This window comes from Coccidioides immitis (genome assembly GCF_000149335.2).
Source record: "Coccidioides immitis RS genomic scaffold supercont3.1, whole genome shotgun sequence".
In the NCBI taxonomy this organism is placed as follows: domain Eukaryota; kingdom Fungi; phylum Ascomycota; class Eurotiomycetes; order Onygenales; family Onygenaceae; genus Coccidioides; species Coccidioides immitis.
In genome coordinates this window covers 730,150-750,546 of record NW_004504310.1, presented here as the reverse complement: position 1 = coordinate 750,546, position 20,397 = coordinate 730,150, and the positions used below count along the sequence as shown (strand labels likewise).

Genomic DNA, 20,397 nt, shown 5'->3' with positions numbered 1-20,397 from the left:
TAATATTCCAATCACCAGCTCAATTTGTCTCTGCAGGATTGTGAGAGATCATCACAACAGCCTGACAGGACCTACAAAGTTTAATTAATGCTGCTGCATCAGCTATTGAGACTACTCATCCAGCAGGCACTTGAGCAGGATCTAGAGCAGCTTTTATAACCAGTACAAGACCATCTCCCATTCCAATTGAGCTTCCAGCACTTGATTTGTATGCCAAAGAGACAGGCATCCTAATTGCAGAAAATTTCAATTCAAAAAAGAAGACAAAGGCAATTTGGAGCTTTAAAAACCACCCAAATATGCATATTGGCATATATTATCCAGCACAAGCAAATGAATATGCAATTCCAAACAATTGTAATGTTCTTATTGGAGAGGACAAGCATCAGAAATACAAGAAGCTGGTCCAGAAAACAAACAAGTGAGATATTAAAAAGGTTCTGTTAATGCAAGAGAGCTTCAGATGTACACTGCTTCTACTACTTAAAGAAGCATTTGCTAATAGTGAGCTATTCTTGATCCAGTACATCTCTAATCTCTATAAGCACTGCCCAACTCTTTTTATAGACTTACTCCAACTGAATACTGATCTGCATGAAGATAAATTTGAGACACCAGATGCTGAAGGCAAAGATATTGCTGGTGAGTATTCTCTGAATCTCTGGGCACAACAATCTGCAGGAAAAATGGTGCCAGTGCTAGATATCCCAAATGTACAGCTATCCATATTATCAAATCTCCACCCATTTTTGCAGAAACTCCAAAATGTATATAAGAAAGATTGGGATAAGCTATCCATAATGGAACCAAGCTCAACCACAATACAGTTCTATAAGAATATTACTTTCTCACTTGGAGACCAGCAAATCAAACTAATAGTTGATGATTTGATTGAGTATACACATGGAACCAGCCCCACCATCAGGCAAATTACCAGCATTTTCATTCATGAATTGCATATAAATGAAAGAGTATTCTTTTCAGTAATTCCAGCATTGGAAATGATGAGAGATCAGGTTTTAGACCTACTAATTATGCAGGTAGACCTAGAGGGTGGCAACTACACCATTATTGGACTTCCTGTAATTAAAAAGCCAAGTCTTTACACCATACCAATTAGTGAGGCATTGGATGCCAGTGGCAATCTGGTTTTCAGTGGTTGTGATTCTGGAACCTTTCTACTATGCACCTGGGATGTTTCATTTCTCTGAGATTTGCCCACTTTGTACATATTTGATCAAGGACTAGAAATGGATAGAGTGGTATCTGGTTCCAGAATTTCCTGTCCCGGTCCCAGATTCCCGTCCCAATTCCTGTCCTGAGGATGGGATCAGGTTGAAGCTCAGCTTAATGGAATGGGACCAGGTTGTTTAACAGCATATTGGGACAGTTCCATGGGAACTGGAATTGGGATGGGATTGGGACCAGAATCAAAATCTAGCTAGTAGAACAGGCCCGGGACCTGACATGACAAAATAAGATAGGACCAGGATTTCAATATTGTATATGGGACAGAACCAGTAAAGTGTAGAATGAGACTGGAAATTCTGGTCCCATTTGTATTGTCAAAAAGTAATGAAATTTGGTAATGGTTCTAACATAATTTTATCAATTTATTCAACTTCAGAAAAGTACTGAAATTTGGTAATGCTCTTTGCATAATTGGATCATATTGCAAGCTATTAGCTACTTGAGTCTATCTATTAATAACATTGATGTATTTTCTGTTTCTCATCTGGATTGAGTAGTGGATTTAGCAGGCTTGCAATCTCTTTCTGTACAATCTCTGAGGTATCTTGATCATCTTGATTGTCTTGAATGACTTTCTTGGCCAACTTCTCATGTGATATAAGTGCTTCATTCAGCATATGTATCTTATCTCCATGTTTAAGCAGCATGATCTTCTTGATTGTAGATGCATGGAGCTGCAATTGTTAATAATGATATGTATTCTGAGCAACATTGAAAACCTGTTCTACCCTAACTTCTGTTAAAGATATAGCCAGAATGTCCCTTGCCATCCAAGCAATAGTTGGAAAATCAGGCTCTAGCATTCTTCACTGTTCCAGAATTGGAGCTTGAGATGATGTCAAATTCTTGTCATTTAAATATCACTCCATTTCATTTTGGAAATTTGCTTGTCTTTAATGGGGTCTCTCAAAAATCATTTGCTCAATATTCTAGAGAAGTTAGCAGAGAAGAAATCAGAATAATACTTATAATAAACATACATCATTCACATTAAGTATTACTTCTCTTGGCTGTTCATATTTCTCATAATACTTTTTGTAAAACCTCAAAATATATTGTCAGTATGTTTCACACTCATCACTGATCTAATTCTCTGAATCATATGCTCTCATGCAGCATGATGAATGAAGAGCAGCAGCTACAGCTAGCAGCTCACTCTTTAGATACTCAGTATCACTATAGTATTTCTGGAATTTCAAGTTGGCAGCTTTGATAGCTTCTTGAATGTTCTCTCTTGTTGTCAACTGTTAAGTCTTGTCCTCCTCTCTTTCTAAATGCTGGAAAAGATGATTGTATATTGCCCATACCAGATAAATTGTTGGGTCTGTTGTTTTGAACAGTATCTTGGTAAATCAACTGAATGACTGCAATAGTTCAACCATATACTCTAGCTGCTTCCAGTCATGGTCCAATAAGCAAAGTCTTTGGTATTTTGGTGATGAGTCCTGAATCCATGAGTCCACAGCTTGTTGAAGCAACAAGACACAAACACACATCTTATAGATGAAATTCCATCTTGTGTGAACATCTTGAATCATCTTGCACTGGTTCTCTTGTTGATATTCTTGGAAACATGCAGTGAGTTGGGAGGAGGCATTGGTTGCATTGGCAACAAGATAAATCTATTGTCAAGCAAAGATTAGTAAATCAACTCAAGTATATCAAGACTGTTACCAAATTTTGTTATCTTTCTAAGAGTATTTGCAAATGTGTCTGTTGATGCTAGATCATCAGTAATTGAGCTCTCATTAAAGATAGTGGGTAGAGCATTATTGTCTGGCTGAATCTTGAGATTGCAAACCAGCTCTCAAACCACAAGTTAAATCATATAAGCAAGACAGAGTATTGTTTCACTCTCTGTATTCCAATCAGTTGTCTTATTTAACTGCTGCAATGCTGGCCTCAACTGATGTATAAGATGTGCTTGCATGGTATCATTGTTTGACACATTATTACTTATAATTGCAAGAAGATTGCTCTCAAGCCTTCATACTGCTAGTGATTGTTGGAGAATCTCTGTCATATTCTTGCCAGTATGAGCATCCTCTAAACTTTCAAAACCCAGTAAATGCTCATGGTACTTCCAATTCTTTGTAATGTAATAACCATTAATTGTCATAAAGACAAGATTATTGGGACTTGTTCAATTATCTACTGCCAGAGATACCTTGATTATTGAGTCATAGTCAAAAAGAAGATTTCAGAATAGCTGATTGTACATATTATTCATGATCTGATATAATGTTCCTTGTGTGGGTATCTGTAAAGCCATTGCAGGATTGAGCATGGTTATTAATATGCAGAATGCTGGATTCTCAATAGCACAAAATAAGAGATTCAAGAATATTAATGTTTGCACAAGCTACTGGAGGAAATTGTCTTAATTACATTCAGGAACAGGCAGATCTGAATCTGTTCAAGAACACTTCAGAAACTGTTGCTAAGACACCAGAACTGTTACTAAAATTCATTACATTTGGGAAATTAGGATTCATGATCTACTATCATGTTAACCAGAGTGTTATTCTGTCTGTCATTAGTTTTTGTACAATCTTTGCTTATTAAATGCTTCTTCAGACCACTTGTACTGTTTTGAGAAAAGCTTGAATGACTGAGAAAGATTTGGCAATGCTTGCAAATCATCTCTGAAGTGCTCTTAGAATGCTCTGCCACCTGATCAAATTTTGACCAAAAATCAGAATGGTGTTGCTTTGCCTTCTAGTTAGAGTCACCATGCTTCTTATTATTAATCAACTGAGCAGCTTCAGTAGTCAACCATCAAGTAACAAACAACTTATAATGCAGCTCCTTCCACAATACAAATTGTTTTTTTTCATGTTAAACTATGGTCAATTCTGAAGAAATCTCTGTAGATTTTGCTTGTTTGCTGGCTTCAGCCATTAGATTTTTCTTTTTTTTTTTTTTTTTTTCACAATCAAATTAATTTTTCTCTAAGTTCTGCCTTAGTCAAAAAAGTAACAAAATGTGGTCAGAGCCCACACAAAATTTGACAATCTCTAGATAGTTAGCCTCATTTTACTCTGTAAGTACAGCAACCAACTACAAAATCTTCTTCTTCTACAAAATGGAACATTCTTCTTCAGGAAAATAAAACATTTTGCCAATTTAATAGCACCCCATTCTCAAATTAATATGAAAAAAGAACTAAAAACCTAACTTTCTTCTCTAGATATTAATAATCCAATCATTCTCCACCTTATTATTCTTCTCATCATTCTTATCAGAGGACACCACAATCTTAAAATCATCTTTCTCTACCTTCTCTGAAGCAGGTGAGCTGTTGTTGTCTTTACTCAGACTCTGTAATTAATTCAGAAATCCTCTCATCTTCTTCTTAACTCTCTCTCTCAATACACTGACTGCAGCAAGATAATCATGACCATGAGCCATGATCTTAACCTCAAGTCTGGCTATTATTTGGCAGAATCAGGCCTCCCTACATACAGCAATAGAATGCTGCACCTGGCTTGTTTTGACCTAAATATGTCAGAATCATTACCAAATTTTGTTACTTTTGAATTCTACCTTCTTTTTCTGCTGAGCTTCATTTTCAGTCTCTGTAATCTCTTCTCAGTAACATTTCTTCTCTTTCTCCCTCTTCTTTTGCTGAGAGACCATGAGCTGATGCTTATGATACTTCTTTGACTTGCTCTTGACAAATTGCTTGGTCATCAACTCTTTAATGACTTTATCTTCAATCATCTTGTGATCCTTCTTGCTGTTATTCTGCCTGCAATGAATGTCAATATGATTTAACACAAATTACTGAGGGTGCATACCACTCATGTTTTGCTTGAATCCTCTTCAGCACATCATGGCATGTCTTGTGATCCATCTCTCCTGTCTTGAATATGTCTTTTTGATGATCTTCCAAGGCCTGGTGGTGCTCTCATGCTGTATGGGTCTTCTCTCTTATTGAATATTGTTTTGGCCCCATCTTCACAATTGTATGCAATAAGTTGAATTGCTGGCTACAAAATAATGAGATTATAGAGTATATTAATCAAGTACTTGCATAGAATGGTTACTATACACATTGTTTACATTCTACAGGCACATTGCTATGGGCAAGCTCAACACATTGTTGCTATGCTGACTACAGAATAATGGAATTATAGAGTGTATTGATCAAGTACTGTAGAATAATTACTATACATATTGTTTACATTCTACAGACATGTTGCTATGAGCAAGATCAACACATTGTTGCTATGCTGGCTACAGAATAATAATATCAGGTCAGTCTCTCTTCTCTTCTCTTTCTCTTTCTCTTCTTCTTCTTTCTCTTCAGGGCTAATATTGATGATTCTCTTTCCCTCTTCCTCTCTACACCATCTTTTTATTTACTGTGCTTCAACATCTGTGTGTATAATGAACATATACTGTGACAAAATAGGTTGTGTTAAGAGATGAGTGCTTGCAGAATACTGCTCTGGTGCATATTGTTTACTGACAAGATGTTAATTTTCCCTGTGCATGTCCATTTTGTACAGCTGGAGAGGAGCAGCACAAGACTGCATTGAAAGAATGGGCTCTGAAGAAGGGCAATTGGTGTAAAGCCAATAAAGATATTAATCTGATTAACTTTGACCAGAAGAATTTCTGCCCCTGCCCCCTCATTCAAAATTGGAAGACTGGCACTTGTATGTCAAAAAGTAATGATTTTTGGTAACAGTCTTGATGCTAATTGGTGAAAATAGATGTCATCAAGAAAATCTGCCACTTCCAGAGCTCTACTGAGCTAATTTTGCTGGTGGCCCTGTTCCAGTAATTGATTTGGAAAATTACTTTGTTCTGTCACCAAGAACATGAATATTACTGGCAATATACTGTCATTAAGTTACTTCAGAAGACAGCTGAAGCAATCTTGTGTGCTTTGTTTGAGTATAAGTCACTCTTAGCAATGGCACCAACAATTATACTGAGTAATATAGGCTCTGTTATGGCAATAGTGCACTGTAAGTGTGTTACAGTTAATGCTGATGATATGAAGCTTGTTCTTGATATCAGTGCCAAAATCAGGTCAAACTATTTTGGCCTGATTGATGTGCCTGATCATTCCACTCCTGCTGCCACCACCCACCACCTGCATGCTGCTCCTGTCCTGCCAACTACTGCTGCTGCCTTCCTGCCTCCTTCCAGCACCATCAGGGTCTCCACCCATCAAATGACAGGTATTAGAGCCTCTGTCTGGTTCACAAAGCTGGTTCTGGAGAAGCAGGAGAAGGAAGAGAAGAAGAAGAAGAAGAGAAAGAAGAAGGACAATGATGATGATGAAGATAATAATGATGATAATTAACTTGCTATTTAGGTAGTTCCTGTTTGTTTGCTGGCTTCAGCTATTAGTTAGTTTTAATACTTTGTTTCTTTTGATAATCAAATTAATTTTTCTATGGGTTCCGCCTTCATTAAAAAAGTAATGAAATTTGATAACAGTCCACACAAAATTTGATTAGTTTGACTCTTTCCTATGAATTTGACATGATGGGACCAGGAATCCTGGTCCTATTCCAGTCCCACTATGGATCCAGCCAGAATGGGAAATGGGAGTCTACCATCTCTGCTGGAATGGGATGTGGGACATAATTTTCTATTTGAGGATGGGACTGGGAAATAATTTCTGGGATAGGGATGGAAACAGGACCTCAAGCTCTTGAGTGGGATGGAACATGGAACTGAGATTTCATATTTGGGATCCCGGCTGTTTCTAAATTCAGGATGGGGACCAGGTTCAATGGGAAATGGGATCCTGTCCCGGTTCTGAATACTGTAGTGGGGATTCCGGTACCATATTAGGACAAAGGTTGTTCCGGTCCGAGGCGCAAAACCCCCCCAGCTACTATCTCTGAGCTATATAAACCACCCATAGCCCCTGCATCTCGCTCAATACCTTCGCGCACCTTTGTACTTTTCCACACACTCATTCTTTATTGCTAGTTTGGTTATTAGTTAGAGAATATGAAGATCTCTTGTTCATGAAGCTTGCCACTGTTTCTCATTAGAGCTGCCTGTGTTAGTACAGGCTCTTTAGTACTATTATTCCTTATGAGCTTAGGCATCTGTTAAGGCATGCTTCTCTGTTCTTACTACTCAGCCATTACCATCCTTACTATGTTGTGATTTTTCATCCTTCTTGTGCTCTCACCATCTCAACCAACTCACCTACTTTGACAAGGCATCCCATCATATCCTGCTTCATTTGGTGACCAAGCTGAGACCTGAAGATGATGATGCGGTGATTTGGTGGCTGCCAAGGAAGAAAAATAAATTCTGAGACACATGAAGCAATACACTATTTCAAGATAAGATCTTATGGACTAGGAATACAGTACTAATCAGGTTTTTGTTTAGGAACAAGGTTAGGGAGCTTAGATTTGAATGGCTCTTATCTAAAGCTTGCCTGATAAATAGGTTTTTTTGGAAAGATATTGAATCATTGAGAAACAACAGAACATACTGTGTGACATGACCAAAGATCAAGAAATCAAGAAATCAGGATCAGAATCAACTATGGTTGAAGGTACTACAGAATCATACACAACTATGTCACAAGATGAGGACAGGAGAATTGTGGTTCACTCCCACATTCCTATGCCTTCCCCTGGCACAGCAAATGCACCTTGGTTTGATGGCAGAGATGCTACCTTGTTTATTGAAAGGTTTTATCAAATGTGCAAGGATCATGGGGTAATTGACCCTAAGAACATTATCAAACAGTTGGCTAGATACTGTATTACATGGATTGGAGAATGAATGAAGACCTTAGAAGACTACAAGGAAGGTAATTAGAAAGTATTCTCTAAAGAGATTATTCATGAATTTTGTGATCAGGACATTACTTACAAGATTCACTGTCAGAATTATCTTTAAGCAATTACAAAGAAACCATGTGCTTGGGATAGCAACATTCACACCTATGTTCAAGAATACACTACTATCACCAGTACAGTACAAGCCAATGGAAGGCTTGATGAATTCACTAAGGTGTCTTGGTTCCTTCAGAGGCTGCCTGAGAAGCTCTGGAATAAGGTTATTGACAAGGCAAAGCTCAATCTTTCAGATGATATGTCATCTATTGATTTTAGAAAGGTTGTTCGAGTGACCATGGATTTGATTGACCAGTATGAAGGGAATAAGAAGGTCTTTGAAGAAGATGAAATGAAGCAGAAGGAAATGGAGAAGCTTGGTGAGTGATATCAATTAGCTAACAAACCCCCTACAGTTGAGGCTTCAAAGAAAACAGCTAGTTCTGTGAAGACTGAAGAATCTGAATTGAAATCCAAAGCCAAGAGCTCTGAGAGCACCAATATTAAAGCTGCAATTGAAAAGATGACCAACAAGTTTACAAATTTGGCATTGGCCATGAGAGTACAGTCAAATCAGATACAAGGGAATTCCAATCAGTACTATATGCTGCAGAGAGAAGGGCCTCTGAAACCCATACCAAATTATACAACAAATGTGACTACTAATTCTGCAACAGTACAAGAGAACACCCAACCACAATTAGTCAATTCTTATGTGGCTTGAAATGGTTTGCTGATGACAAGCTATTGTTCTAGTAGCCAAGGAGGAGCTCAAACTGGAGGAATTTTGACACATCCCTCATGCTTTTACTGTGGAAAACCTGGACACTGTCAATCTCAGTGTTACAAATACCAATCCAATGCAAATAACAGGTTCTGTCATATTGATGATGAAGAGAACTTGTGCATGGGTTCCCCTGGTCAAAACTATCAAGTTGTCACTCCTAAACCTGGAATACTGAACATGTATATTGTATGGTCTATGGGAGAGGATGAATGAGCAATTCCAGAGTTGACAAGCCCTAAAAAGGAGACCAATCAGCAAGAAGAGACACCTCCAGCAAATTCAACTAGTGTGAAGGTCCAAGCAGGACAACTTGCATACCTAATGTCTGATGGAGAATCTGATTCAGATAAGGAATATGAACCACTGGAAGAAAGAACATCAGTTAATGTTGGAACTGTTGGAGAAGCTAAGAACAGTCAAAAAGCTAAGATTGCAACACCCCATACTCAGTGTACTGGACAATTTATTACCTACCAGGATAATCAAGCTAGTGTTGATGATGATATCATGGAAGACATTGAACCAATCAATCAGAAGAAGCCTGAAATTCAGAACAAGACTGTGGAGAAACAAAGACCAAGATATTCTGCAACAGATTGTTTATCCTCTCAGATCCACAATTCAACAGATGCCAATGAATTAATGGGTTGAATTCTCAATGGGAAGGTTGAAGTGTCAGTCAAGGAGCTTATAGATGTATTGCTGAAGCTTCATCAAGCATTCTTCAGATCAGGTTGGAATAACAGTACTAGCAAAAGCCATGCAAAGATTGGAGTCTCTGAACTGGTTCAGCCTGAGCTAAAGATCAATTCTGGTTGACTTACATTGAAGCCCATGGTACCAAAATCCAAAACAGCATATGGAATGTGTTTGTTATATGCGCCAGTCACTATAAACCAACAAGAATTAATGGTGTTGATTGATACTGGTTCAGAAATCAATTTGTTATCTCAGAAGTATGCTGAAATGTTGAATCTGCTGATGGAAAATAAGCCACAAGTGACCATGGTTGTTCAAACAGGAGAAGTTGCTCCTTTTTACACATTTTGTAATGAAGTGCCTGTTCAGATTGGAGACATTATTACCCATACCCCTTTCCTTATATTTGAGGGAGGGGATCAGCAACTTATTCTTGAAAGACCTCAGCAATTTGCTGCCTGTTGGGGATGCAACACCTCAGATGATGGAGGAGTGAACTGTGAAATTTATAATGAGAAATGAATGTGTTGCCTAGTTTTTGAAGACTTTAAGCCAAGCTTGAGCAACATGAGGTATGCAACTGATAAATTGAACAGTGATCATTTAAATGATTCAATGGGTATTTAATCAGGCGGGTGCCCATGGATACAAGGCCTGATGAGGATAAAGAAAATGCAACAAAGATGATGGGTATAAGAATTAATGGTGAGAAGGTTGAAGGTCAGGAGGTTGAAAAGAATAGAGAAGTTGGGAGTGTTGGCAGCAGTACTAGCATTAATGACTACAGTGATAAGAAGAAACATAGTTCTGGTGATGGTGAATCCAAAAGTGCACTAAGCCTAATTGGATTGACCAGCATGCTGGTGAATCAAATGAACCAATCAGAGAACAAGAATAATTTTGCATTGGGAGTTTGGATTTTCCATTCTCTGCTTCCTGATCCGGACAGTGTTATGGCTCACTGCAAACATTACACACGCAATATTAATTCCAGCTTAATTTGAAAACCTATTCCATGAAGTGCTCAATCAATTTACACATCTCTGAACAAAAATCATGATTTTGTCACAAAGAAATCGCGTCAAGTTGACATTTTCAATAGTGGCTGGGACATCAGGCTGCCTTCTTCAGAAGTCTGGAGAGTGTGCACTGCTTATAAGCAGAAAGCTGATAAGATAAGACTGTTAGCACCTGGAAAATCTGATGGAAGCAAACCAGAAGACCTAGATAATTGGGTGGATGTTTGTTTGGATAAGTATTACCCTGAGGAGAAACATGTTGTGTTTAATTGTAAATTTGATGACCACATTAGACCTAGAATCACACCTTTTCCTGTTGGAGAACAGCTCACAAATGAGAGAATTGAGAAGCTCAAAATTGAATTTGAACTAACAAGTTGAGAGAAGGAATTTTTCATATCAGTCCTTTATAAATGTGAAGGGGTGTTGGTGTGGTCATTCAAAGACTTATGTGGCATTCATTCTGAATGCTTGCCTCCACAGGTTATTAAGACAGAGCCTCATGAAGCTTGGCAGACTAAGACTTACTGAATTCCTCATGCTCTATATGATAAGCTAATTAAAATCATTCAGGACAGGTTAGAAGCTAAAACATTGGAGCCTTGCCATGATTCATATACCAACCCCTATTTTCTGGTTGCAAAGAAACAGAAAGGCAAATATTGTTTAGTCAATGCAGCACATATGTACAACAAAGTTACTATTTGAGATGCTTTTATTCCTTCTAATATTGATGAATATGCTGAAGACTTCAGCAGACTTGTTATGGCTAGCCTATGCAACTTGTTCTCTGGATACAATAATTTTCCATTAGCTGAAGAGAGCAGGAATATGACAGCCATTGCAACCTCTATTGGGCTCTTTCACCATACAACTTTAGTTCAAGGGGCAACAAATTCACCAGCTCAAGCCCAACACAGGATAATGAAGATTATACAAGAAGTTTTTCCAGAGATTGCTCAAGCCTTTATGGATGACCTTGGGGTAAAGGGATCACATGTCAAAGATGAAACTGAAGTCCTCCCAGGAATAAGAAGATTTGTTTATGACCATCTGCAGAACCTGGACTATGTTCTATGGCTTGTCAAAATCTCTGGAGCTAGAATCTCTGGTGCCAAATCTCAATTCTGCATGTCTGGAGTCAATGTCATTGGATGGATCTGTAACTATAATGAACAACAACCTGAGGAAACTAAGGTGGCTAAAATTGCAAATTGGCCTACTCCTACAAGCATTACAGAATTATGAGGATTCCTAGGGCTTGCTGGATATTTCCAAATACTCATAGAGCATTACAGTTGGATAACCAAACCTTTACATTATCTGCTTCAACAAAATGTTATATGGTCATGGACTGAAGAGCAAAATAACATCTTTATGCTTTTGAAGGAAAAGTTATGTTCATTCCCTATCATTCTTCCAATCAATTATGGACAAGATCCTTTGCTTATCACTGTGGCTGTTGATGCCAGTGGATTAGAATGAGGAGGATGCATTATTCAGAAGCAACAAGGGGCTTGACATCCCGCATGATATGAATCTGGGGTATGGAATGATTCAGAGAAAACATATGATGCTGGCAAATAAGAATGCAGAGCTGTTTTGAAAGTCTTCAAGAAATTCTGACACCATATCTATGGAGTACCCTTTACCTTGGAAATCAATGCAAAAACTCTTGTCACCCAACTTAATAGGACTGCTACAGATGTTCCAGGAGCTTTGGTTACTAATTGGATAGCTTGGATACACCTCTTTGACTTTACTGTTAAACATGTTCCTGGGATGAAACACACAGCTGCTGACAGACTGTCTCACCAAGAACTAGGTACTGGGGAACAATCTGAATCTGAAGAAGATGAAGATCTGTTTGCCTTTATGGATCCTATAAGAGTTTTAGCTGGCCAAGCTCTCAATAGTGAAGACCTTAGGATACTGGACTCCACATATTCAGAAGAATTGGAGAAAATTGCACAATACCTAACCACCCTATCAAAACCATTGGGCATGGAAGGAAAAGAGTATGTGAGATTCTGAAAGAAAGCAATTAAATATGTGGTGGAGGCCAATCAACTATTTAGATGAGCAGGATCTGGTGTGCCTCTAAGATGTGTCATGGACAACAAAGAACAATGCAAACAAATTTTACACATGATGCATGACAAATTTGGCCATAAAGGGTGAGAGGGAACATACTCTACCTTACAAGCTTGATACTGGTGGTCAGGAATGTATAAAGATGTGTCTGCTTATGTGAAGCACTGTTCTCAATGTCAACAAAGAGATTCACAAAGGTTAAGTGAAGAGCTTCATTCTACCTGGGCTCCTACCTGTTGGGAGAAAGTTGGGGTGGATATCAAACACATGCCTTCCTGTTGAGGATGAAATTATTTGGTTGTTGCAAGATGTGACTTCACTAGATGGGTGGAAGCTAGAGCATTGAAGAAGGCAACAGCTGAAGCTGTGGCCAAATTTCTTTATGAGAATATCATCTGTTGATGGGGCCTGCCTGCCAAATTTGTTATGGATGAAGGACCAGAGAATAAGAATATTGTGGAGACCTTACTGAAGAAATTCAACATCAAATGCATTGTTATTTCACCCTATAATCCTCCTGTGAATGGTATGGTGGAAGTTGGTCATAAGTCTTTGGCTGATGGATTAGCTAAAGCCACCAATGGTACTGGAAGGGATTGGATTAAACATCTTCCTGTGATTCTGATGGCAGATCAAATGACAACTAAGGCTAGTACTGGTATCTCCCCTTATAGATTGCTAATGGGCCAGAAGGCAGTTCTTCCAGTTGAACTCAAGATTCCCACTTGGCAAACAATTCCATAGTGAAATGTCTGAACAACTGAAGATCTTCTTCTGATGTGTGCATGCCAAATTGAATGACAAGATGAGAATGTCCTGGAAGCAGCACATCATCAGCTCTGAATGCGCGCTAAGAATAAGAAATACTTTAATGATACCCATAATATTCAGACCAACTCTCTTCAACCTGGAGACCTTGTCTTGCTTCACAATACTAAAGGAGAACAGAATATGTCTAGGAACAACACCCTGCACTTTTGATGGCTAGGACCCTATAGAGTTAAGTCCACCAATCAAGAACTAGGTTCCTATCACCTTGAAGAATTAGATGGCACTGAAATCAAAGAATCTATTGCAGAAAGCAGATTAAAGAAGTACCTTATGAGACCTGGAATGGAGCAGCTCAGTGATAGCCCAGCAGATTCAGATGAAGAGATGGAGAATGTTCCTCAAAAATATGCCACAAGAAGCCAGCCTAATATTCCCTCTAGCAGTTCCTCAGATGTTAGCTCCTTGAATAGGGGGGATGACCAAGGTCAGAGTGAGAGCAAAAATGAAAATGACCAAGAAGAAATGGAGCAAATGTGATTACCAACTGTTATACCAGATGACTGGAGCTTTGCTGTTGTTATACCTCCACAAGATGTTTAATTTGTTGTGTTTTGTTTGCAAAAGTGAAGTTTTTGCTTGCTTATTTGGGAAGTTTCTCTTTCTTTGTTATTTGCAGAAGCCTTCACTTTTTCTGAATTTTTCAGAAGATATTTAAAGACTGATTTTTCTTTTCTGAAGCTTCTACTGTCTTTTACATTCAAGCTTGATTCTTTTCACAGATTCAACATTTTCAACACTTCTTCTTGCCTTCTATTTTGTTATTCTAACATTTGCAATTCTTTTTGGATCACTGATATCCTTCAAAATGGCTGGATGAAGCAACTTGCCTCCTCTAGCCCCTGCACCCAAAAACCAAGGCCTGGTTGTTACCAGAGACAGTGGAGTCAACCTGGATGGCCATTTCTTCAATAATCTAACAGCAGCTATGGAATACATTGATAACCAAGCTCTGCACCATTGCTACAGCCTACAGATTGAGCTAATGAACGCACTGATGTGAGTGACTGATGTGGTTACTGACTTAGTGGCCCATTTCTATTGATATGTTGAAAGATTCAGAGCTTGGCAACATGTTATACACACTAATTTTGAAGCTGATTTCCATGATGCTTGAAAGGTTACCCTGGATGTTGAATGATGTTGCATTGATATGCAAAAGATCAAGGATAGACTTGTTGCTACATGGGGTATTGACAGGATTGATGCCATATGGTCAAAAGTAGAGAGCCTGTGGGCAGCACAAAAGCTTTGCCATACCCTAAATGTCTACAAGAATTGGAATAAGTTTGCCAATAATATTAACAGTGCAGTGCTCTGAAGACTAGATGCTACAGAGGCTGGACATTGCTGGAGCTTAGCTATATTGCCAGGTGATTATACTACAGCTGACAAAGAAGTTGACTGTGTATGCAAACTTTCTTCAAGAGATGCTCTATGCTGACAGGGCCTTACCATTGGCAACTATGGTCTTCTACAGCTGTTGGCTCTTCCACAGTCATCTAGCTCCCAATGTTCAATTCAGGATATTGCTAGGAGCCCTCCCACTGCAAGCAGCCCCTGAGGTCTACTGGAAGGACTGCAGTCTCCAAGATTGCCAAGAGATGTTCCAATGAGTGGAATGTCTATGCCACATAGCCGCAATGTGTTGGGAGCCTCTATACATAGCACAATGTTGATTAGATCACATGGATTTGAAACTGGCTAATCACAGCTGCCATTTGGATTCACCAGTGTGCTGGCCAATCCATCCAGCCAATCAGAAGCTCTGAAGTGCTGCAGTGAAAGAATTGCAGCCATGTTGGCACATCAAACTCTTCAAGGCTTAGATGATGATGATGAGTCTGTTATTCCTTCTGAAAGTGATAAAGAGATACCTTGACACAAGTGTGAAGAATCTGTCATGACAGTATGCTCTGGTACTTGCTGTTGCTGTGGATTTGAACAGCAACTCCTGCAAAAGATAAAGAGTATTAAAATGTGTTCAGAATTGGAGCTTATTTGCATTCTGGAGCAATTAGGAAAGGCATTTAGTGATAAGAAAGCTGATATCTACCTATACTATGACCATGCAAAACTAATAGCTTCAAAACTTGGGTTGCAGACTCGCACACTTAATAGAAAGGAGCTTCTCAACTGTTTGGCTCACATCCATAGAAATTGTCACAACATTGGCTCAGTCAAGACCAATGACAGCACCTACCTCTGGTTCTGTTTGGCAAATAGACTGGCTAGAGCTGAAGATGCTTTAGGCATTTATAAATTCAAACATCAGCCAATTATCTCTCTGGTTGCAAACATGAGAATGTTTAACTTTAACCAATACACACAGATCACTGAAGTTAACAAGTTCACCACCAGCAATCTTCAGAAGGAATGGGAGACCACTGGATCTGTTGTTATTCTCCAGCTAATGCACTGGTGGAATGATAGGTTACAAGGCACCACCACCACAGTACTCACTCAGATCAATGGTGAATACAATATGTACTACCATCATTAGTGAATGATGGGAGGTTGTGATAATTATGAATGGTTGAGAACAATGTACCACAGTATTGGCCAACAACTCATGCACCAGGACCCTGCATATTATCTATGGTATGTGCTGACAAGACCTGACCACACTTGGAAATTAATCTCCTATCCATATTATGCCAAGTATGCTAAGCCAGGGGATAAAACTGGATTTCACCATATTGATGTCAATGTTCCAGATGCTATTACTACTGGAAGGGGTGTTAACATGATACAAGAATTCTTGACCTTAATGGCAGAAGAGTCTGGCAACTGCACAGAAATCTTGCCAGGAATGCATAACCATCTAGAGAATTAGTGGGGACTAGTTGAAGAATGAGACTTATCTACTGATGGCTATGTTCACTGCATTAAGAATACAATGTATACCAAAGATGATGAAAGAAAATTTGGTATTAGATGGACTGACATCATTTGCAAACCTGGTGATATCTGAATTACAAGCCCTCTGCTGCCCCATGGAGCTCATGGTCCATGCAAAAAGGTCCAGTGTACTATGCTACCCTGGTATGTGGCAATTCAGGAGGACCATGAACATCTTGAAGTCAATAAAGCTGGTATCTGGTCACAGCTCTCTGCTGCACATAGGGATCTAGTTCCAGGGCCATCATCATCTTCTGGCCATTCAAACTGTTACACATCAGTTCCATATTGATTCCCTACTGTAATTCAATTGCAAGACTTAGGAGCTATATTGGATGCCTTGGTAGACTGAATTAAATGGGACAACCCTATAGTGATTGAGGAGCTTGATACCCTCTTTGGACCAGAAGAGAAGAAGACTCAGAACTTCATTAATAACTGGTGTCTAAAGGCCACACAAATTGCTTTGGATGCCATTGTCAAGACATACCAAATTAAAAAGAAAGCTTTTGGTAACAAATTCTATTGGCATTGTGTGCACAACAACATTGATCCAGTGTCAGTTTGGCCTTCCCCTTCTCCTGAGAACTTGATGGAAGAAGAGAATCATGATAATCACTATTAGAGATTGCTGCTGTCACTCTCTTTATTCTTATTTCCTATCTCTTTTCTTACCAGATTGTTACTAATTCTTAGCCTCTTATTTTCTTTACTAAATTGCCTTTATTTTGTTTCATATGTTGCCTGTTGTCAGGGGACACCAACAGTGAAAGCCAGGAGGAAATGTAGTGGAGATTCTGGTATCATATTAGGACAAAGATTGTTCCGGTCCAAGACACAAAACCCCCCCAGCTACTATCTCTGAGCTATATAAACTACCTATAGCCCCTGCATCTTGCTTAATACCTTTGTGCATCTTTGTACTTTTCCACACACTCATTCTTTATTGCTAGTTTGGTTATTAGTTAGAGAATATGAAGATCTCTTGTTCATGAAGCTTACCACTGTTCCTCATTAGAGCTGCCTGTGTTAGTACAGGCTCTTTAGTACTATTATTCCTTATGAGCTTAGGTGTCTGTTAAGGCATGCTTCTCTGTTCTTACTACTCAGCCATTACCATTCTTACTATGTTGTGATTTTTCATCCTTCTTGCGCTCTCACCATCTCAACCAACTCGCCTACTTTGATGAGGCATCCCATCATACCCCGCTTCAATACCAGCCTAGTTCAACTCACTCTTCAGCTCAGTGCTAGAAAGCTACAGGGGTTTGCATGTATAGAAGATGTCTATCTCAACATATGCTCTCTTTAGTGCTCATAAAACCTCATTATCCACAAGGATAACCATTCAGGGTGTTGATCATAAGCTTCAATAACCAATTGAGCTGTAAATCAACCTTATACACTTGCTCTTCAGCACAAAGGGCTATAACCTGATGGAGGACTTGTATGCTTGTCATTCGCTAAGCTACCTAAAGGGGAATCTGGCTAATCTATGTGGGTCACGTGAGCGAGGTGCTAGTTGGATTACCTAACAAAGAGGCTGAGTGGGGAACAACGTTGATCCGATTGGCGGAATTTAAGATGATCCGCTGTGGCTTTTGAGGGCGGTGAAACACGATTCTGCCATGTGGCTGTGATACTCTTCGTGGCTGGGGTAGATACTGTGGCAATATACCCTACCCAAGCTCGGCCTAGCGCTGCCCACCCCAGCCAGCCCCCGCGCGATGATCTCACCCTGCCGCCGGAAGTTGTTTTTTGCTTTTTTGTTTCCCTCTGCTCTCATTTCACGCGTCAAGCAGCAGAGGTCGGCGGCTCGTGCTGATCGCGACAACAGGGGGGCCTTCTCGTATGTTCGTCATTCCTCTTGGAAAGAGTCCCTTGGAAAACCTGGCTGATGATCTCATGTCATGTTCATGCTTATTAACAGTTCCATGGCAGCAGTCTCTCACGCTCCACCACCGTGGCAAAAGCTCGTTTCTTTGTAGGTCTCCTGTACGGACCGTCTCCAGAGTACGCCTCTCAATTCCTGCTTGGATGAAGCGAACAGGAATGGGGCTCTATGTCTTGCTGGATCCCGGGACTGCCCGAATGATACCCCGTAATCTGCCCATGGCGCCTTTCGATGATAATCCTATCGAAGTGCGAGGAGGAGGCAAAAAAGAAAGAAAGGGAGGAAAAAATTTGGAAGAGTTTAGAAGTGGACTGCATGCTGGCCAATGACTGCTGGTGGAGCTGCATCCGATCGACACCCACTCTTTAAGCCCACAGATCAGTTGAGCTGTCTGTGCCTGCCCAGCTTCAACCTGCATCTTTGCTCAAGCAGTCTTTTCTGGTGTCGAACTTGTCTAGCCCCTCACATAACTTATGGAAAACCTGCAAACAGAGCTCCATCTTTGTGAAGGTCTGAGTAAATAGTGAACCATTTCTATGTCTATTTGCTTGCCTCATTTGGACCGAGGGTAAAAAAGACATGCGCCTGGGATCAACCTCATACCCAATTCATTCTCGCCACAAAGTAGAAAACTGACCAAGTGGATCAGCCTCTGAAAGCTAATTGATGATTGCTGTTTGCTCGGTGAGCTGTCACTGGGTGCCTCCATACACCGATGTTGTACAGCACACGGGCACAACCTTGACTAGATAGAACTTTTCCCCCATGGCAACTGGGCTAGCGGAATTACACAATGCCATATGTGTGACCTTCCTCCCTCTTTGACGCTCCTCTCTCTCTCTCTTTTTTTTTTTTTTTCTCCCTTTTTCCTCTTGTCTTTCTCCCTTCCTCTTCTCTTGTTTATCATTTGCTTCCTTCCACTCCAATATCTTCTGGTGAACAGACCTTGCATCTCCGTTAACTTCAGCTTTTCCCTTTCTCCTGTCACTGAACCTACAGAATATCCGGTCATAGCCCTCTAGAATCCAGCCTGATAAAATTCAGCATGAAGGCCACCGCGCTTCTTTCCATCGCGCTCTGTGCCGCGTTTGGTGCAGCCCAGAACCTGGATGACATTTCTGAATGCGGAGTAAGAGCTCACCGTTCACTGCGCCGTGTGCATTAACCCGAGGTGCCGACGCTGACCCCATTGTCATAGCGCATGTGCATCAACAATATGTTGAACAAAGCTTCCGAACTCGGCTGCGACAGCACTGACAAGGCGTGTCTCTGCAGCAAGCAGAACTTTGCCTTTGGTCTTCGTGACTGTACCCTGCAGGCTTGCGGGGCCGAGGACCTTCCAAAAATCATTGCTGTTGGCCAAGCGATTTGTGCCTCCGAAGGCGGCTCCAGTGGGTGCATACCTTCTCTCATGCAAAACGCGGCACTCTAACACCTACTCTTCTTCAGTGACTGCGTCCGGTACTGCGTCAGATACTGCAACTGGCACTCCTACTGGCACTCCTACTGGCACTGATGGCCCCGATTCCACTCCATCAGAGACTGCCTCTAGTACTCCTACTGGCACCCATGGCACTGATTCTACTCAAACCAGCGGCTCTCCATCTGCTACCCAGACTGTAAGTCCCATGCAGTTCCAGATTCGTAAACATGTCCGAGCTGACAGCTTAACTAGACTGGCATTGTCCCTGGTGGGGAGTCATCCGCCTACACTACCTCTGCCATCGTCTCCACCGTGACTTCCGGCACTGAGGTTATTGAAACCACCGTCGGCTCTACCACTCTCTACACACAAGTCAGCGACTCCAACGGCACGGCCAGTCCCACGTCCGGCCTCACCGGCACACCCACTTCTGGCTCGGTCGCTGAAACGACCACCGAGAGCCCTACTGAGACTGAAATTCCCCCAGGCCAAACCACGCCAGCTGAAGGAGCTGCGGGTCGCGTCATGACAACTGCTGCACCTGGCGTCGCTGGAGCTCTTGGTCTCATCGCTCTTCTCGCCATGTAATCGAACCCAAAGCGAAGAGAGAAAAAATGACAACAATAATACAAAAAAATAAAAAAAATAAAAAATAAAAAGAATAGGTACACTTA

At 40.4% G+C, this 20,397-nt stretch overlaps 3 protein-coding genes across 3 annotated transcripts; 2 read left to right on the top strand and 1 right to left on the bottom strand.

Annotated features, from left to right (window-relative positions):
- Nucleotides 1–4,842: 4,842 nt before the first annotated feature.
- On the bottom strand, nucleotides 4,843–5,107 carry CIMG_12619 (uncharacterized protein; the record flags this gene model as incomplete). Its single annotated transcript, XM_001249081.2, has 2 exons — nucleotides 4,843–5,002; nucleotides 5,052–5,107. The coding sequence occupies 2 exons, from the start codon at nucleotides 5,105–5,107 to the stop codon at nucleotides 4,843–4,845; spliced, it is 216 nt and encodes a 71-aa protein (XP_001249082.2).
- Nucleotides 5,108–6,175: 1,068 nt separating this feature from the next.
- CIMG_12618 (uncharacterized protein) lies at nucleotides 6,176–6,571 on the top strand (the record flags this gene model as incomplete). Its single annotated transcript, XM_001249082.2, has 2 exons — nucleotides 6,176–6,197; nucleotides 6,246–6,571. The coding sequence occupies 2 exons, from the start codon at nucleotides 6,176–6,178 to the stop codon at nucleotides 6,569–6,571; spliced, it is 348 nt and encodes a 115-aa protein (XP_001249083.2).
- A 12,774-nt stretch (nucleotides 6,572–19,345) lies between these two features.
- On the top strand, nucleotides 19,346–20,311 carry CIMG_02860 (chitinase 3; the record flags this gene model as incomplete). Its single annotated transcript, XM_001249088.1, has 4 exons — nucleotides 19,346–19,429; nucleotides 19,499–19,691; nucleotides 19,750–19,919; nucleotides 19,976–20,311. 4 exons carry the CDS (start codon nucleotides 19,346–19,348, stop codon nucleotides 20,309–20,311), a joined length of 783 nt encoding a protein of 260 aa, XP_001249089.1.
- Nucleotides 20,312–20,397: the final 86 nt, after the last annotated feature.